The sequence below is a fragment of the Lygodium microphyllum genome, chromosome 11 (assembly GCF_053477565.2).
Source record: "Lygodium microphyllum isolate KBCC chromosome 11, Lygodium_microphyllum_v1.1.10, whole genome shotgun sequence".
NCBI classification, from domain to species: Eukaryota; Viridiplantae; Streptophyta; class Polypodiopsida; order Schizaeales; family Lygodiaceae; genus Lygodium; species Lygodium microphyllum.
The window spans coordinates 33,211,519-33,225,339 of record NC_141145.1 but is presented as its reverse complement, the minus strand read 5'-3'; the positions used below and the strand labels follow the sequence as shown (position 1 = coordinate 33,225,339).

Here is a 13,821-nt window from a genome sequence, read left to right as displayed (position 1 = left end):
ATGTGATCCTATATGAGACTTGAGAGGCAATATGCAGTGCACTTAATGAAGACTGAAAGGATGTGGTAACGGAATAAGAGGGTGAGATGGGAGGGAGATTAAATGGATTTGTAATAGATGTAGATGTAGAAAATAATATGGGTTTCTTTTGTCCATTAAATGCATTAAATTCAAAAAATGATGATGAAGATACACTTTCTTTATTTTAACCTTTGAAAACAAAATTGTTTGAAGGAAAAAAAAAGGGAAAAAATACTCACAGTTTCTTGTTTCAACTGTTTACCTAGTCTTGAGTTCATAAAGAAATATTTGTCTTCCTTATTACTCATAAACCAAAAATTGTTTTGCATACATCCTTCATCATGAAAATCATCCATACCAATAGGAGAAGGGAAATCATCATTAACAAAATCTGAAATGGTAGATAGCACCGGAGAGAAAAAGTATGAAGGCAATGCAGTGTACTCTATGCCAATTTTCACTTGCGGATGGCCAGTCCTAAGTGGAGATTCTGCTCTTCCTACATAGTCAGTAAATCGGTGCATCGAATCTAAAGGGTGAAATTCAAACTTACCTTCTATGCATCAAAATGAGATCATACTCAACTACAGTGATCTCGTAAGGTCGTGGAACTCCATGGTACTCCAATGTTTGTCCTACCATGTCGAGAGCTTGTGAAGCAAGCTATGAGGCTCACTCCAACTCGTTCCTCGATGGGTTTAGCTTGGATATGAGAAGTGGTTTGAAAGTACTGTTCGAAGTCATCTACCCTTCTATTGTTGTTGCTTCTTGTACAGAGCTTTCAGATCAAGGCCTAGGTTTCTCTCAGAGAACTTGGCCCTAATACCATATGAAGAAATATCCTAACATAGAAACACAAATAACACCGTACGATAAAGTACAAACTGATACAAGAACACAATTAGGGCTAGGGTAACTCAAAAACAATGAACACAAACAATGAATGAAGTAATATGACTATTCAATATACAATATTCATACAACAAATACACTATGCAATGAATGAATATTGTACCTCGAACTCGTGTATCTCAAGGATCAAGGCAAGGGTAATAATCTAAAGAGTGTGCCGTACTCTGAACGAATCCCGAATCGCAGCAAGGCAGCCTCCAAATGTCGAACACCAGCAAACACAGCCAAGGAAGGCTAGATCGAATGCAAACGGCAGTGCAGGAGAGAAATGAAATGAAATGATATATTAACGTCTACAAAAGGCCGAAATGACCTATGAGACCATGAGTTACAATCGTATGTATGATGGTACAACTATCTAGGCAAAATATGTAGCACAAAGCAAAATAAAAAAGAAAACTAACTATGGCTATATGTAAAACATAGAGCTCTATCTAGTAACAATGAGCTCCAAATGGTACAATCTCATGTGGGTATGGAGGGCCTAGCTCTAGCCCGAGCAATAATCCCCTATATCCATCTATAAAGGTGTTGGTGTTTGTGTCGAGGCCTAGGACATTTGGATCGGCTATGCTAAATGGCTCGATCAATCAATACTCCTTGTCTGTGTGTGGACTGTGGCGGTGAGAGAGGCTCTCGTGTGGACTGTGGTTGTAACTGTATTGAAGTCTTTTGTGTCTCCTTTGCAAAGAAGTCTGTGAGTTGCCTCTATAAAGGCCTCGATGTCCTGGAGCAGCTACATTCCTGAGGCGCATGTCACGAAGCCGTCGTATTTCAAAAAGAAAGAGGCCAATGCATCGCTGATCAGTAAAATCCATGACTCTGAGACAGTGGAAACGACCAAGGACCTCATAATACACTGGGTAGCGGCAGATATAATGCTCCAGCTGGGCCAACAATGTTTTCTTTTTCCACCATGTGAGGCGTCTAAAGAGTATCTGTGTTTGTTTGTGGATAGTGGACCCCAGTGTTATCTCTCTCTGTAGCTGAGCTTTGGTCTCACGGCACTCATCGTCATACCAACTGTTCCAAGATGTCACCCTGGTGGAGGCTCTCTGTGTGGGTCGTGAGTGTGGGAAGGCTACACCTGCAACGATGTGTAAAGCCTCACTGAACTACTGAGTCATCTCCTATAATGGAACGTCAAGGTCTGCATCATGTAACAATCTAAGGATCTCCACCTCATAAGTATCCTCTGTCTCTCTAGAAAAGAGGTATCTCGGGTGTCGGTGAGTTGCATGATGGGTTTGCGAGTCAGTGAATTGGAGGTCGATGGTGAATGATAGGTAGGCATGATCCACTGCAACTCCAAGAAGGCATGGGGATACTGAGAGGTCCTGGATGTGAGATATCAGCATCGGTCGGGCAAGAACGTAGTCTACTATACTGGCACCGTGTCGGTGAGGATAACATGTGAAGAAGCCAAATAGGGGGTATCTAGCCAAGCCATTGAGAATGGCCAACCTGTGTGCTATGCCCATCTCCACAAGGTATCTTCCATATTCGGTGACTTCCCCCATATCCACATCTTGCTCTTGTAGCATCTCCTCAGATGTATCAAAGAAAGACACCTAATGGGAGGTTGTCCTGGCATTAAAGTCTCCTAGTAAGATAACCTCTCCCTCCTTCGAGAACTCCCAAATATCCTCATCCAAAGCCACAAATAGTGATTGCCCCTTGGGTGGGGCGTATCGGGGCGTCATAGGGGGGAAATAGCATAGGGAAAAGAGAGAAACTAAAAACGCAGGTGAGGAGAGAAAATTACTAAAAACATTGGTGGCAAGAGAGAGAAAAACTAAAAACGCAAGAAAAACTAGCAGCAGCAGCCAACATGCCGAAATCAACTCCGAACAATGTGTGGTAGCCTGGAAACATGCGCCAAATTGTTGTAGACAGCAATGGCTAACTTGAACTGCGATGTCCTCCACATCTAGGGTGTGGGCAGCAAGTTGAAATACTTAAATCTACAAAAACAAGATTAAGACTAAATGGAGAGTAGCATACCTATTTATAGAAAGTTTGGGCCCTTCCAAGTGGCTTTGTGCTTATGGAATATAGACTCTCTCAAGGAATGCATTTCTTTTTAAATAAACAAGGTTTCTTCCTTAATTAAGCATGTTTTGGGGCTATTTAAGTGAAGCTAATACATTTTTAGCTCAACACTAGCCACTTGATTACGGCCCTTCGTCCTTGTTACTTCTATACAAGTTGTGGCACCTTCAATAGTTCCTTACTATCATCTCACAATGGATTAGAGGCTTGGCTCACCTATCCCCGACTAAAGTTTTCAAGAGTGATTTGTTCAAGGCCTCTCCATTTCCATTGGCCTATGATGGACACCCATTGGATCGGACTTTCATTTGGAGAGGTCTTGGGCCCTGGTTGGCATTCTTCATCACTGGACTTTATCAACATTGGCACTCTTTCTAGTGAACTTCAATCTCAATCTCCTTTGGCCTTCAACCACATCCAAGATCTAAGAGGGGGTGTTAGCAGACATGTACCTTATACCATCATCTCCTCCTTGTGAGGCTCAATCTAAGCTAGTCAGAGACATTAGAAGTATTGTCTCTCTGTGTCATTTTATGTGCTTTAGGCGCATTAGATGGAGGGTATATTAGTGTGTTTCTTATTGGGCATTGTAGGCTGTCCTACGTGCCCACATTATGGGCCTGGCCACTCGATTACTAGTTGTGGCCCCAAGTTGTCTACTTTTAGGCAGCCTGCCCTCTCACTCATCACATCATTTTATCATTCAGCCAACCCTCATTCTCTTTCATCGCCCTACTACCATCTAGCACCCACACTAATGCTCTGTACTGTGTGTTGGGGCTGACTGTTATAGCCTTGTATCATTAGCCATTGCAATCGGTTTGTTCCTTTCTCTTCTGCATACTTTCACTCTCCTTCTCTCCATGTTCACTTTCCTTTCCGCTATGCACTCACCTCTCCTAATTGGAGGAGCTGTCACCTTGCAACTAGTGGTGCCACATTGCTGGCAGTTGCCCAGCCTGTTAATTGTTGCCGCCCTGCCTGGAGGTCAGCACCAACATGGAGAAGTCATCACCAAGCTGTCCACTACCAACCTGGTGTCTGCCACATCATCAGACACCTTGTACAATGCAGCCTGCATTTGCATGTGTTTTGCAGCCACTGTTGCCAGCCGGTTGATATCATCTTCTCCCTCAATCTGACGATCATGGGGCTGCTTTATAGCCAACAGATCTTTATCTTTTTGCTGCTCCAAGTCATCATCAAAGTCCTACTACGCAGAGGACTGCCTTTCCCTCCTTCCACTGCTGCCCACATCATTCCTTCTACTGCCAAAAGTCATCATATACATCATGCTACTCAAAGGACTGTTTCGCTCCCTCCATTGCTGACCGCAGGTCACTGCCCTTCCTAGTGTTTCTACTGTTTCTTTACACTCGAGTCATCCATTTTCCATCACCAATTGTCAACATGATCCTAGTTAAATGGGGTCAACAGATGCTGAACTGCTTAATTTTCAAGGGCCGAGGCTTCAACCCTTAGCATGCCTGAATTTTCATGAACATAACCACTTCACAACATTCAATTTGTTCCCTTTCATCAAAATAATGTCATCCAGAAAAGTAAATGCTATTTGAGTCCTAGCAGGCCAAGACTAGCATAATAAGTTATATTTACAAACACAAATAAACCTTTGAAAGCTGGAATATATAAGCTGCAATTAACCAAAGACAAGGAAATGTACCTCTTTGGCAGATCAAGAAGAAGGGATTCAGGCAAGTTATGCATCTTAATCAACGACCTCATGGAGGACAGTAACCTTTCCCATGGGGTTTTTTTCGGTTTCGTATCAATGTAAGATTGCATCTGAACAATCTCAGAGTTCTGAGAAATTTCCGTCAGAAAGAGCACTTCTTTTAAAAGTTTCTCACTGGTGGCACAACCTTCCACACATGTACCTCTCTTACTGCTTCCATTTATGCAACTCACAGCTGCTTTTCTCAGAGGAAAAGTTATGTGTCCATCCTCATTAGCTGCAACCTTCTTTCTCATATCCAACCAGCCAAGCTGCTTCAAAATATCCTTGGTCAGTTTTGCAAGATGCTTGTCAACCTTCAGTCCCCAAACACACTCACTAGAGGAGGTTCCACTTGCTAAGCAATCTGGCTGCTTTTCCAAGCTAAAAGCGTGGTTTGGCAAGAATGTTAGATCCATCAGAATAGAGGGGCTGAATTTGATGCCAAAAGCATAGCAAGAGACACCACCCCCTACTATTGCAATCTGCTTTCCTAGACATGTTGCAGTGTGTCGAATAAGAATAGAACCAGTAGGTAAAATAACTCTTCTGTGACTCCATTGCATGGAGTCTACATTCAACAAAGAAACAACATTCACATGCTTTGTCAAAGGGCAACCACCAAGTAAGAGCAAGGATCTGTCAACTACAGTCATGCTGTGAGAAAACCTGTAGATCCTATCACAATTTATCTTGCTCCATATGAAACTGTTGATTTCAAGAACAAACAGATCCCCACATATTGTTTGTCCATCAAAGCCACCAAATAAGTAAAGCTTCTCGTCAATGACAGATAAAGAGTGTGAATGACGAGGAGTAGGTACATCTCCAGAACACTCTAAGCGACTCCATCGAAGCTCTGACAAATCCAGAATGTAAAGGTCTCCCAAAACATCTAAATTACAAAGTCCACCAAAAACATAGATCTTCTCCCTGATACTCGCTGCTGCATGCCTGTGCCTGAAGAAAGGAAAATGATGTCCAATTAAGATATTAGAGGTGCAATAAATACACCAATGGCAAGCAGATTCTGGTGACAATATTAAGTATTCAAACCAGCTGGAAAGCCCAGCTGGGAATAGCCTAACAGAAACACAGACACAGGCATCCACCAGCACCCTCAAGAAGAGAATACATGGATAAAAGGGACTGGAGCAAACTGGTATACATGCACTCAGCACATTATTGATGATCTCATGCAAAATACAGAACACTTAAGCAAAAACAAGCAAGATTTTCCAGATCTCATATTTTTGTGGAATACCTTGGAGGAAACCATGCACCTCCAATTTCTGGATAAATCCATTCCATCTTGTCAAGCTGTAGGATGCAAACATCTGCCAGCGGCTTGCTTGGATCCTCCCGGCCCCCTATGACCACCATTTTCGGCCCTATTAATGAAGCTGTATGCCCTATTCTTGCTATTGGTGGGTTTTTTGCAGAGATTGAATGAAGTTTGCCATTTAGACAATCCAAAATCACCAAATCGTTTTGCCTGCATTGCTTGCCATAACCTCCATATCCTCCAAATGTCACCAATAAGTGTGAACTTGTTCCAAAAGGACCCGGCAGGAGACAAGTCGAATGCCCCCATCGATAAAGCTTCTCAGATGAGTCATTTAACTTGCTAAACATTGCCCCTGCAAGGCTGAGATGTGACAGTGATAGAAGATAAGGCTAAAAAGAAGCAAGTTCCCATCATGCAACATCAACCAAAAAAAAAAACACAAAAGATCTTTTCTATGATTAGTACCTTGTACACAATCTCTAATAGCCAATATAATATAATGGCTAAAAGACGGCAGAACTGATTTGTAGCAGCATAACCTCACAAGAAAACATTAACCCACATCAATCAAGGGTCAGATAGCACCTACCTACCTTCTAATTCCAAACCAGAATCTTGGGATGAAGTGCTCAAATCCACATCTTCAGCTGCAAACATCTCTATTACCACCTTTGCTGGGCTACATGTGCCATCAGATTCCTGCGTTTCTTTAACTACTGCAGATATCTCTTGCTCAACTTTACTCTTATTACTTATATCAGAGGCTAGTCCTGAGACTTGGAGAACACCTTGTTGCACTCTTGCCTCCATATCAAAAATCCAGGAAAGCACACTCAACTGCCTCTTCTCAAGTTCTGCCAACTTCCTTGAATTATGCTTACCTGATTCTCTTGCTTTGCTCCTGCACTTATGAGACAGATCTCTTGAACTGAAAAATGTGGATGTGTTCTTTTGTGTGTATGGAACCTCAATCTGCAGAGATTTTCATCTAAGTTATGGCAGCAAATTGCCCAACTCTTATGTTGAGAGATTATCAGCAAGCATACCTGTGTGATGAACTCAGTGAAGAACTTTTCAGTCTTACGGTGATTAGCTAACATCTTCTCATTTGCAGCACGCACAAGGAATTTCAAGTATTCCTCATTGACCAGCAAGCATCCTTTCTCTGCGATGGGAGCCTCTATTCGGATGGAGCACCTCACTGCTGCAATTATGCGCCTCCTTACGCTTGTAATACCTGCATGAAAGGTGATGAGCTACCGAATCCACACATAAATGCGGCATTGCCACATAAAAAAGGAATGTGAAGCTCAGTATGTTGGCACAAACAGGAATGCGAGGCTCAGTATGTTGGCACAAGCAGGGAGCTATGGAAGTGCAGGGAATGTGTCCTACCAGATTCTCGAAAGCCAGAGTAGATTGCACAGGCGACTATAGCTTGAGCTGCTGCAAGGTCGAGGCACTCAACCGCAAGGATGAAAGGCTCGAATCTGAAAACCATATTTCCAAGCAGCTCTTTTTTTCCCTGATTCTCCTCAGCAAAGCTTCCCACAACTGTACGAACAACCCCGTCAGCATCCGCTGGATCGTGGGTAATGAAGCTCCAGTCCCCCCCTTTCATCTTCTTCTTCGTTGTCTTCTTATTTTTCTTGATTGAGTCTTCTTCTCCCTTTACGTCAGTATATTCGAAAGCATCGACAGCCTCAGCAAACGAAGACGAGGGTGAAGTAGAGATCGAAATTCGGCCAGAGCAGGAGCTGGTTGTGAAGTAAGCAGGGTGTGCGTTAATCCGAGCGATGAGAGGGGCGATTTGTGCATCAACATCTCCCTTTCGAGATTTGTCTGGAAAAGGGGAAGCCATGGCCTGCAGAGCTGCAAGCTTCCGAGCATGGAAGTCCATCTCTTCGACTCAATTTCCTCTTCTTCGACCAATCTCTGGCGTCTCGCTGGGTCACACAGTCAGTCTGGTAGTAGATTTCAGAGTTCAGAGCCTTGAGTGTCTAGTAGTAGATTTCAGAACTTTAAGAACCCCCTTGGTCTAAAAAGGTTGACAACTTGACAGGTGCAGCCAGGTTTAGGTTTTAGGATTTTGTTTATTAGACAATTTAAGGTGGGTATTAATAATTCCACTTGTCTTTTTGGGGTCCTCGCTGAAGGTGGTAGATTTAGGGATAGAGTTGGGGGCCTCTAGTACGACAATCTCAACATTATATTTAGTAATCTCTTGCAAATTATTTTTCATGGGTATACAGGTCACTATCCAGTCCTCCTTTAAATCCTCTTGAGTCCTTCATGGAGGGTCATCCAAAATGACTTGTAGGCGCCTTCTCCATCTATCTACCCAAAGGTAGATAATGATATCCATCGTGAGGAAAAGGTAGGTATACCTTGGTACTTGGGTAGAGCATAGTTGCACAACAGTGCAGCCTGTGGCTCCTAACAGACGTGCTTGGGTGGAACTCTGTGCCTTTGGCCAACCCTATTTGTGGGCCTTCACATCCTTCCATCACTTCTCAAATATCTTGGGAATAGTGCCTAGAGCAAGCACTACACATGCCATGTAAGCATGTCAAATAACTTGTGCTTCACATATGTTGTTTTTGATTGATTCATGGGGATACCTCCTTTGACTCATGGCAAAGTGATAATAGAGACGAGGGGTCATCCTCTCATTCTATGCTCATCCCAACAAAAATAGTAGGGATCTAGCCTTCACCTAGGCTTTTTAGAGGAGGATTTACTATCGAGTATGCTAATTTACCGATACAAGTGAAAAAGGCTTTCTCCTCTTGTTGCCGCCATGTCTTCATCTCTACTTCTCTTTTAACCAGCATTACTAGGCTAAATGGTCAATCATTTTTTCATTATTCATATAAGGAGCCCTGTTCTACAATATTTGCTATACAAATTTCTCTCAAGGATATGACTTCCTAAAGCTCAGAAGAGGGGGGTACCTCTCTCTAACAACCAAGTATACCTTTTTAAATGTATGATATTAATCTTGCTGAATTGAATTTGTTTTTAACCATATTTACGCAACAAATAATGTTTTTTAAAGTATAAATTAGACCCAAAAGGTCCCTTGATGGCAAACAACTTGCTTTATTGTTACAACAAGGCATTTTTCCAACCCTCCATTCCTAATCCAAGAGGTCCCATGATGGAGAACGTCTTGCAAGGATCTATGTAACCTATCAAGCCATGAAACATAGCTAGAGATAGCATTTTGCCACTCTCTTGCTCATCAAAAACCCAAACATCCTAATGCATTGCTAATAATTTTAGAAGTTTTATCAATTACATATAAGAAATATTCCATCATCGTCATCATTGCGAAGTAGGTATATTATTCGCATTAGCCTAGCATAAAAAACACAATTTAGATCTTGCTACTTTAGTACTATCGAATAGTGTTATCGCCTCTGAATTCAACAATAGTAATGGCAATGGTAAACTGATCACAACTAATGGTAATGGAAATTAAGCAGCTCATGAGGACGATGAGGAATTATTAAATAAAAAATCCCACAAAGATCACCATTAGCTACAACCTATAGCCTCCTTCTTCATGATCTCCACATTCTTCCAGTTTCAATGGTTTTGAAGGAGTCGGAATCAAGACATCCTTTGATCAATGTCTATGGGGATGCTAAGCTATGATACTAGCTTCATGCTAATGGCCGCACATAAGAAGGAAGGAAGAGAAATTGTGATCTTCATGAGCAGCAATATCTCATAAGTGATATCATATATATACATCTATAAAAGTAGCATCTTAATCATTGACATAACATTGGTACTCACACGAGAGGTCCATGACCATGAGGTATCGGTCTGCATATGGTGGCCATGAATTGGTGGCAAACCTATCCTCCACCTCTGTTTCCCTTTGTCCCTACCTTCCTCTTCACCACTCCTATATATCCATGTTATCTACCTGATAGGCCAGCATCACCTCCTACTACGCAATGGCTTTTTGTTGGCCCTTATTTTTTGCCTTCCCTATACACTGCTTTATTCATCTTTACATGATAAAAGGAGAAAGAAAAACATTTATACTACTATATTATTTTCATTAAAATTTTAGAAAGATTTGAACATCCAGAGGGCTTCCCAAATCTACCTATTCTCTCTCTCTCGCTTCTTTTTTCCTTCATCCTTTATCCTTTTCAATCACGTGTAATCTCTCTCTCTCTCTCTCTCTCTCTCTCTCTCTCTCTCTCTCTCTCTCTCTCTCTCTCTCTCTCTCTCTCTCTCTCTCTCTCTCTCTCTCTCTCTTGCATTTTCTAATCAAATCAAAAAAATTTAAACATCTCTTTCTCCCCCTTTTTAAATCAAAAGTTTCTCCCTCTCTTTCCCCCCTCCCCCTTTAATTTAACAATTTTTCTCTTCTCCCCCTCTTTCAATTAAACAACATTTTTAAATTCAAACTTCTCACCCTCTTTTAATTTAACGTTTTTACTCTTTTCCTCTTTCAATTAAACAACCTTTTTAAATTTAAACTTTTTGGACACATTTTTTAATATACTTTGAGAGAGAAAGGGAGAGAGAAAATAATAATAATAATAATCTATACTATATTATATTTGTTATAGGTTCAAGAAGCCTTGAACCTCCAGACGGCTTCTCGAACCTACCCTCTCTCTCTCTCTCTCTCTCTCTCTCTCTCTCTCTCTCTCTCTCTCTCTCTCTCTCTCTCTCTCTCTCTCTCTCTCTCTCTCTCTCTCTCTCTCTCATGCCAGGAGGTATAGTCACGGTGGATTCCTATGAGATTTTACAATGGATTTTGTAAAATTTATTTGTTGACTGGGGCTCGTACATAAGGTGGATTCCTTGCGCGAGAAGTTGACGGGGACGTTTGTTCTTCTCGAGTGTTTTATTAATTAATGTGCATGTGGGTGATTCCACAATGCGTGATTTTGTAAAATTCATATTAATTAATTAAGCTTTTACGAGTTTAGAGTGTGCACTTGATTTAAATTAAGATTAGGACAGTGTTCCAACCTATTTTAATTATTTGTAGTTGAAGACTGCTAGGTATTCACTATTATTTGTTTATTTTATTTATAAACAATTGTGAATGCTTCAGTTGATATGTAGAGTAGGTAGCGGTGACTTTGGGTAGCACTAGGCATTAGCATAAGTCCAAGCATAAATTTCATAATTATGATTTGTTATCTTAAATATAATATATAATATTATGTATGTATATGATATTGTATTATTAAAATCATTACTCTATTTGTAAGTTATAAGTTTAAATTTATTTAGTAATAATTAGATTATTCTCATTAATACTATTAATTTATTTATTTTTAATATGGATTATTTTAGAATATGAGATTTAAGATATGCTTTTATTGAAATAAGCTTTCTTTATGGAATACCTAGCTATTTTCTTAATGTAGTTAAGTTTTAGAAGGCTTTTCTAGCTTTCTTTATAAAAGCAACACGATTGTGCGTAAAATGGGAGAAAAGGGTGAAAACTGAGTTTTCTCGTTTGTCCCTCATCTGGAATTGGAATTCAAAGCTTCAAGAGTCATTTTGGAGGTTTTGGCATGCTTTGGACGCAATGATAATGTCAAAATGTCAAAATTCAGAGCACAAATTTTTCTGCAGCAACTGCAACATGTTACAGGATACCTCTTGACTCTTAAAACTCTGTATTTTAATTGATATTTGTGCTTTCTTTGTAATTATATGTAAGATATGAATGCAAATATCCATGTAAAACTATAATATATAATTAAGGATGGCAAACCATGGCTTTTGCCATGGGGGAGGTTGGACCCAATCCTGTGTTTTTCTCGTCTTTCTCAATCTATTGAGTTATTCAAATCCTCTTATGTATTATAATTGCTTGTATTTAATAGTTGATATATTTGATTTGTTAGATTTTTTCACTAAGTTCTATTATGTGTGTCATAAAGTTGTTTATGATTGAGATTTGATTTGCTAAATTTGCCATGTGTTCCGCTTCGTACCACTCTCTCTCTCTCTCTCTCTCTCAATCACACATCTCTTTCTCTCTTTCCCTCCCCTTTTTAATTAAACCTTATATATATATATATATATATATATATATATATATATATATATATATATATATATATATATATATATATATATATTCTCTCTCTCTCTCTCTCTCTCTCTCTCTAAATTTTAAAAATTTAAATGTCTCTTCTTTCCTCTTTTTAAATCAAAGGTTTCTCCCTATCTATTCTCCCCCTCTTTCAATTTAACGCTTTTTCTCTTCTACCTCTCTTTTAATTAAACAACCTTTTTAAATTTAGACTTTTCCCTTCTTTTGATTTAAAGTTTTTTGTCTTCTTCTCTTTTTATTAAATGACCTTTTTAAAATTAACATTTTTTGACATAGTTTTTAACATACTTTGAGAGAGAGAGAGAGAGAGAGACTGAATGGCACTCATAGAATCCGAATGTAGTGTAGGCATATCATTTGTCATATCAAGGTCTGCAATCAAACAGCCTAACTAGATAGCCTCCTTGCAAGCCTCTGTGGCTGCAATATACTCAGCCTCTGTAGTAGAAAGGGCCGTAAACTTCTGCACCCTGGACATCCAAGAGATTGCCCCTTCAACATAAGTGAATACATAGCCAGAAGTGGACTTTCTACTATTTGCATGTCCTGCATAATCAGAGTCAGTGTACCCCATGACTCCTGTATCTTGGCTGCCATAACAAAGACACATATTTGCTGCGAATAAGAAGAAGAATAAGAGGAGGAGGACGAACTTTTTGAGATAGTTTTTAGCTTGAGAGAGAGAGAATAACAACTTTCAAAAACTTTAGAGAGAATAATAAGAAAATTTAGAGACAAAGAGAGGAATGAAGTGGAGAGAGAGAGAGAGAGAGAGAGAGAGAGAGAGAGAGAGAGAGAGAGAGAGAGAGAGAGAGAGAGAGAGAGAGAGAGAGAGAGAGAGAGAGAGAGAGAGAGAGAAGAAGAAGAAGAAGAAGAAGAAGAAGAAGAAGAAGGAAGAGGAAAAGAGGGAGGGAGAAATAGTTTAAACCTTTTTTTACATAGTTTTGGACTTGAGAGAGAAAATAATAGCTTTAAAACTTTAAAGATAATAATAAGATCATTGAGAGAGAGAGAGAGAGAGAGAGAGAGAGAGAGAGAGAGAGAGAAAAGAGAGCAAGAGAAAAATAGAGAGAGAAGGGAAAACTGTGAGAGAAAATAAAAAATATATATAGAGAAAAGAGAGTGAGAGAGAAAAAACTGAGTGAGAGGGAGGGATGAAAATAAAAAAAGAGGATGGGGAGAGAGAGAACATTTCAAAAAGAGGAAATAAAGAAAGAAGGGGAAAAGAGGAAAGAGAAGAAATGAGAGAGAGAATGAATAAAATGGAGAGAGAAAAAAGAAAAAAGAAGAAATAAGAGAGGGAGAGAGAAGAAAAATAGAGGAGAGAGAAAGCCAATGATAGAATAGGAGAGGAAAATAAAAAAAGTAGGTAGAGAGAGAGAATAAAAAAGAGGAGAGAGAAAAGAGAGGGGGGAAAAGGATAGCAAAAAGAAAAGAAATAGAGAAAGGAATAAAAAAGAGAGAAGGAAAAAAGAAAAAAGAGGGGGGAAAGAGGACAGAGAAAAACAAAGAAAAAAGAGGAGAGAGAAAAACATTTTAAAAAGAGAAAATACAAAGGAGGAGGAGAGAGGAAAAAAGAGGGGGGAGAGAGAGAGAGGAAAAATATCAAAATAAAAAATAGGAGAGAGAGAGAGAGAGAAAGGCAACGATGAGGAGAGAGAATAAAAAAGGCATAGAGAGACACAAGTAGAGAGAGACACGTGCAAC

General features: G+C 39.8%; 1 protein-coding gene across 9 annotated transcripts in view; it reads right to left on the bottom strand.

The window, feature by feature from the left end:
* The window catches only part of LOC148028686 (Met-10+ like family protein / kelch repeat-containing protein), a 98,259-nt gene extending 90,250 nt beyond the window's left edge, over positions 1 to 8,009 (bottom strand). For 5 of the 9 annotated variants that reach the window (XR_015692307.1, XR_015692308.1, XR_015692309.1 and 2 more), the window contains exons 1-5: positions 7,404 to 8,007; positions 7,055 to 7,245; positions 6,598 to 6,980; positions 5,985 to 6,368; positions 4,670 to 5,680 (exon numbers count right to left, since the gene is read on the bottom strand). Coding sequence is in view for 4 of the 9 variants with exons in the window: in XM_087687475.1 (XP_087543601.1) it covers positions 4,670 to 5,680; positions 5,985 to 6,368; positions 6,598 to 6,980; positions 7,055 to 7,245; positions 7,404 to 7,908 (2,474 nt within the window). In the remaining 5 variants the exon portion in view is untranslated. Of the gene's footprint in view, positions 1 to 4,669; positions 5,681 to 5,984; positions 6,369 to 6,597; positions 6,981 to 7,054; positions 7,246 to 7,403 lie in introns of all 9 variants that reach the window. The other 4 variants (XR_015692310.1, XM_087687476.1, XM_087687477.1 and 1 more) reach the window with 2 other exon arrangements.
* Between the last annotated feature and the right edge of the window lie 5,812 nt (positions 8,010 to 13,821).